General features: G+C 35.1%; 1 protein-coding gene across 1 annotated transcript in view; it reads right to left on the bottom strand.

Annotated features, from left to right (window-relative positions):
- Window positions 1–3,292: 3,292 nt before the first annotated feature.
- LOC137032417 (sialoadhesin-like) overlaps window positions 3,293–6,000 on the bottom strand; it is a 39,437-nt gene continuing 36,729 nt past the window's right edge. The window contains exons 21-24 of the mRNA XM_067404174.1: window positions 5,247–5,328; window positions 4,508–4,553; window positions 3,850–4,106; window positions 3,293–3,753 (exon numbers count right to left, since the gene is read on the bottom strand). Coding sequence (XP_067260275.1) covers window positions 3,696–3,753; window positions 3,850–4,106; window positions 4,508–4,553; window positions 5,247–5,328 — 443 coding nt within the window. The 3' untranslated portion in view covers window positions 3,293–3,695. The remainder of the gene's footprint in view (window positions 3,754–3,849; window positions 4,107–4,507; window positions 4,554–5,246; window positions 5,329–6,000) is intronic.

Here is a 6,000-nt window from a genome sequence, read left to right as displayed (position 1 = left end):
TTCTCTCTAAACAAAAAAAACTATGAGGCAGTTCAAACAATTTTATATTAATAGCCTACTTAATAAAGGTTATATTTAAAAAGAGAGAACACTTTAAAATAATAATAATAAACACACAAACACATACAAACTTTAAACAAATCAAAAAGCAGACATCACAGCACACAATTCTCTCACAAAGGGTCAAAGAGAACAAATGAGTCTTAAGGCCTGTTTACACCTGATCACAATGCGTTTCCTCTGATCGGATAGCTATCTGATTTTTCAAAACGAATCCATTTACACTTGGCCAGATAAATGTGTGTGCAATGTCTCGGCAAAATGGATATAAATCCAATCTTTAATTTAAAGGATTTCATGTCACTGAAAGCAACAAATATGAGCGGAATTGTATTGATCATCAGCTAATTTCAAAATCAAAGACTGCAATAGGAGAGAACGTGGCAACAGCACTGGTAAGATCATTCAGTCTCATTACTTTTAATGAAGATGATTGTGTGTTGAGTGTCTGCAACTTACTTTCAGTTTCATTTGCAGCAGTCTGCATGTCAGCCTGCTGAAGAGATCCTCAGCTGCTCATCTGTGGTGATGTGTGATGCAGTAACGCTGTTATATCTGATTATAACATGTTATTTAGCCTATAACATATGGGATTAAATTCCTGCCTAAAGTATTGTGATCACGGATCAAAAAATAATAAGCATGAATCAAAAATTTAAAAACATATTATATACACAAACTGAAACAAATTATGCAAAATGATCAGAATAGCAAACAACGTGGTCACGGATTAAAATATAATACGCAAAATATAATAAGCGTGAACAGAAAAATTAAAAGTGCATTTAAAAAAATTACAAGCATGAATCAAAACTTTAAACACATTAAAAATGAAATTGCACAAATCTAATACTTGTGTTTATATGTTCTTAAAAGTTGTTTTCTTTGCTTTTATTACTTTGTTCTTTCTGCTCTCTTACATTTTCTGCTCATAATTTACGCTTTTGTATGCTTGTGCTGTTTTTCTCTTTGTTCTTATTTCTACCTTCCGCTATTGCTTTTCCAAATTTTGCAGTTTGAGTTTAATGTAAATTAGGCCGGGCTTAAGCGCCACCATTGGTCCACTAGTTCTAGATTGACAGCTCGTCCTCTAGCCAATCATTCGAAGAGAGGGAGATCACTTCAATGCAACTCACGCCTGCTGATGTTCACACTCATACCGGGGAAGATAACCGTCACAGCTGGCAATTTTCGGAGCTGGGGTGAAATCTTTCCAATGTAGGACACCATTATGGCTGCAACTCAACCTGTCACCGGTATATACGTCTACCTGGACAATCTTTTATTGTAAAATTCACCATCCTAACAACAACCTGTCATAGTTGTGCCTGTCTGACAATCCATTACTGTTATATTCACCTTTAATGCGCCATGAAACGCAACTGTCACTATGCAGCGGCCTTACAATCTCACTCTTATGTGTGCCTGGCTCGTTTATACCTGTTATATTGCTGTTCAATATTTTTAGCATTCATAAAAAACTAATAATATATGCTTGCTTGTTGTCTCTTCAATTCATGTCTTTTGCAAAAGAGAACACATGAAGCCTACCTCATTAATATATTTGCTTGTGAATTACAGTTAAAGGTATGCCTTCACAGTAGATCATTGTATATTGCTCGTAATTGTAAACTGTCTGCATATTTTGTCATGTATTGTTTTCCTGTAAACAGTTTTATAGATTTTGTCTTCCATGTACAGTATGTCATTGACAAAGGTATTGGTTTTATGAATTTTATCACATTTTAGCACTGAGATTATAAAATTATAAAGTTAAGCAATAGCCTATCACATGAACAAGAGTGTTTTCCCCAATATTAGAGCGATTGCAAATGTTTATGGATCTGTTATATATATATATATATATATATATATATATATATATATATATATATAAGTTAATTTTGAGTGTGTTTTTGCACTATTTTGATGAAAAGAGTATCAAACAAAGCCACACAGCAGAACAGCTTCGCTCGTCTCAGCAACACAGCAGTGTATTCCCATTTGAACACGGCATTTGAATGAATGACTCACTCGCCGCCACCTACTGACCATTTAATTCATATTTCTATAACATCGATAAAACATGAATCTTATAGTATTATGCAATCATGTAGTTATGTAAATAAACACAATAAGTGTGTGAATAAATCACTGAATATCAAATCCACCTGTTTCTGTAACTATCTCCTCTGTAACACTATCGTAGTCAATGCATAAATGATACATTCAGTCTTAGAATTAATTTACCAGGTTACCTATGATTGTTTAACAACAATTAAGAAGTATATTAGCTACAATAGCCTTAGCATATTTGCATCATGAGCCAAGTAATATAACACCAAATACCATATATCAGTGTTTCCCAACCACATTCCTGGAGGCACACCAACACTGCACATTTTGCATGTCTCCTTTGTCTGACACACCCATTTTAGATCTTTAAGTCACTACTAATGAGCTGATAACCCTAATCAGGTGTGTTTAATTGAGGAGACATGCAAAATGTGCAGTGTTGGTGGGCCTCCAGGAATGTGGTTAGGAAACACTGCCATATATTATGAACATAAAGATTAACAATCATAACAAGAGTGCACATTAAAAAAAGAGTATCTCAAAAAGAGGAATTATTTGTCCATACTTCAGATAACTTTACAACTTGGAAGTCCTTGTAAAGTTTCAGATTAAACTGTTATCTTTTCCTGTATGAGTGAGCATCAGTAGCCATGAGTTGCACTGAAGTGATGTCATCTCCCTCTCTTCGATTGATTGGCTAGAGGTGGAGCTGTCAATTTAGAACAAGTGGACCAATGGTGACGCTTAAGCCCGCCCTAATTTACATGAAACTTGAACTGCAACATTTGGAAAAGCAAGAGCAGAACGTAGAATAAGAGCAAAGAGAAAAAGAGCACAAGCGCACAAAAGAGTAAAATATGAGCTGAAAATGTAAGAGAGCACAAAGTACAGAGTAATAAAAGCAAGGAAAACAACTTTTAAGAACACTTAAAAACAAGTTCAAGATTTATGTAATATATTTTTTTATGTTTAAAGTTTTGATTCATTCTTGTTATTTTTTAAATGAGCTTTTAATTCTTCTATTCACACTTATTATATTTTGATCCGTGACCACGTTGTTTGCTATTCTGATAATTTTGCATTATTTGTTTCAGTTTGTGCTATATATTTCTACGTGTTTTTAAATTTTTGATTCACACTTATTATTTTTTGATCCGTGACTGCAATGCTTTAGGCGGGAATTGAATCCCATACTATCACACTCTCACATGTTTATGTTTTGCTATTTTGTAAAATTTGTAAAAACCACAAATGTAGAAATTACATTTGTGGTTTCAACAACCAGATGCATTTAGACTTGCATTTCAAAGCAATTGGATTTAAATCTGTCTCGAATGTGTTTCGGAGGGCATTTACTCCTGGTCTATTCATAGTCGGATAGCTATCTGATCAGAGAAAACGTATGAAGTTACCAGGTGTAAACAGGCCTTTAATGTGGGTGTTGAACCTGTTTGTATTGGTTGTGGTTTGAAAAGATGGGTAAATTATTGCACAACTATCCAATCCTCCATTTCCCAGCAGATTGATGTCTGAACACAGGCTTCATGACGGTCTGTCACTCATTTGACGCTGTTGTAGATCACTGATGCGTCTTCCACAGTTTCAACAACTGATTGTCTAAAAACAGAGAAAACAAAAAACAAAAAAAGCAATAATGTTATAGCTGATATGATCTAAATGTGCTTTTTTGTTTGTTTGTTAGTTTTTTCTCACCTCATGGCAGCATCAGGCTGATAAACTCTTATGTTGTCATATTGACATTCATTCTCCTCTGCTCTCTTCATATTTTTCTTTCTGTGATGTTGGACAGTTGCGTACTGGATCTCCTCAGTATCTCTGGATTCAGGAGTTTTTCCTCTGAAGCTCTTTGGTTTCACACTGGCATACAGAGCATCATTGGCTGAATCTGGTTCAGAAAGAGGCTCGTCATGGACTGAAACTCTCTGTGACGCATCAGAATATAGATCATTCTGAAATAAATAAAAAAGAAAATAGTAGTAAGAAAATAAGTAATTATTCATTAAGACATGTAAATCTGTTTGATCTGAAGTGTAGATTCTCAGTCTAGAGCAGTTTGTCTCAAACTTTTAAGATCAATATTTCAGAAATATTTCATTAATTCACATTGTAAACAGAAGGAAAGGACAGAATTTTGGGTGATGTGTCACACCACCTGAGGGCGCTGCACATGCAGTTTGAGAATCACTGATCTAAAGAGACAGAAATATCAGTTTGTGATTTTTTTTTTTTCCTCTGATTTGTGTTAATAAAGACATTGATAATGTTAGTTTCCCATCAGTTTAGTTACAACAGATAACAGCTGATTGATTGATTTTCTGCTTCTGTAAAGTCGTGTGTCTGAATGATTTACCTGTTTCACTGTGAGATCTTCAGTTTTATCACTCCTTGGTTTCTTTCTGTTATAAAAACAGACATTAACGGATGAATCTATTAAAAAATAATCAAAATGTGAATTTTGTTTTTAAAGTTAAAAGATAAATTGGTAATTTTCTTCTACATCAGACCAAAATTGAACTTCTACAATTGTAGGAAGTGAAATTAAGGGTATAAAATAATGTTCTATCTTGAGTAGATCTGGGTTATAATATCGCGAGAACAGCTCCCTGTGATTTGGATCGCAGGAGAGGTGTGTGTATGGGTTGGAGCAAAGATAGAACCCAAGAGGTGACACTCTGATACTTTTTGGGTAACAGCCACAAGATGGTGATCCCTGGAAGTCAGCAGACACTGGCTTAATGTAGCACCATCTTGTATATGTTACATATTACCACGCTTGTTTGTACAGCTTATTTTTAACCACTTCCCTTTTTTCTGTGCTTCTAATATGTAAAGCTGCTTTGAAACAATTACCAATTGTAAAAGCGCTATATAAATAAATTTGACTTGACTTGACTTGACTTGCAAAGCCGCCATTATGGGGTGAAAATACTGGACCATAGAATCCTTCATCTTGCGCACCCAAAATCAGTGAATTTCACTGCCAAATCAGAAGCACATTTGCAACTTTGTTCATTTTTTTCTCTCTCGCACAAAATGGCAGATGATGAGGACCCAGATAGCAACATTGTGTCTGCCCAAATCAGGCCCACATCTGGCGCATGCGGAATGATGATCTGGCCCACATGTGGCAGGAATGATGGCACTTGGGCGGACTGCTCCTGTTTGCCAGATCTGGACCACAAGCAGGCCACAAAAATGCCAAATGTCAGCCAAGAGCAAAGAACTGGACCTTATCTGATCCACAATATCTTATGTATTATTTATAGAGTCATTTCAACATTAACAAGCCTGTTTTCTAGCAGAATCACTGAGCGAAAGAAGAAAAAAAGAGATGAGCAGAAACACAAGAACTACAACTGACTTCAGTCACAGCCTTAGAGGAAATCAACTAAAGATAAAAGACATTAAATCTCTGAAGATCTGATTCAACAACTCCACAAACAGCATTACCAGCTTCACTTATTACTAACCAGAATGACTTTATTTCTGTCACACGTCTACAGAAGTTCCTGCTGAGAATGAACAGGTTTAACTCGTTTGTTACATTTGAGGTTACCATGATGGTGATTGATATTTCCATTAGTTGGCCTCTTAACTTTACACATATATAACTGTCTTTTCTGACTGCTGTGATAGTGTGTTTACCAAACACATTAGCAGCAGCAATAACAATTGAAATGAGTTCAGGTGTTGGCTGTTAGCCGTTGACGATTTTACTAATCAATTATATATATATATATATTGTATAGATCAGGGTCCGTATTCACAAAACATTTTATCTTACCACTAAGAGTTCTCCTAAATAGCAGTAAAAGTTCTTAGCTAAGAGTTTTCTCTTAAAAC

Source organism: Chanodichthys erythropterus, chromosome 12 (genome assembly GCF_024489055.1).
Source record: "Chanodichthys erythropterus isolate Z2021 chromosome 12, ASM2448905v1, whole genome shotgun sequence".
NCBI classification, from domain to species: domain Eukaryota; kingdom Metazoa; phylum Chordata; class Actinopteri; order Cypriniformes; family Xenocyprididae; genus Chanodichthys; species Chanodichthys erythropterus.
Note: the sequence above shows the minus strand (reverse complement) of the source record. Positions and strands in the feature narration are given on the sequence as shown.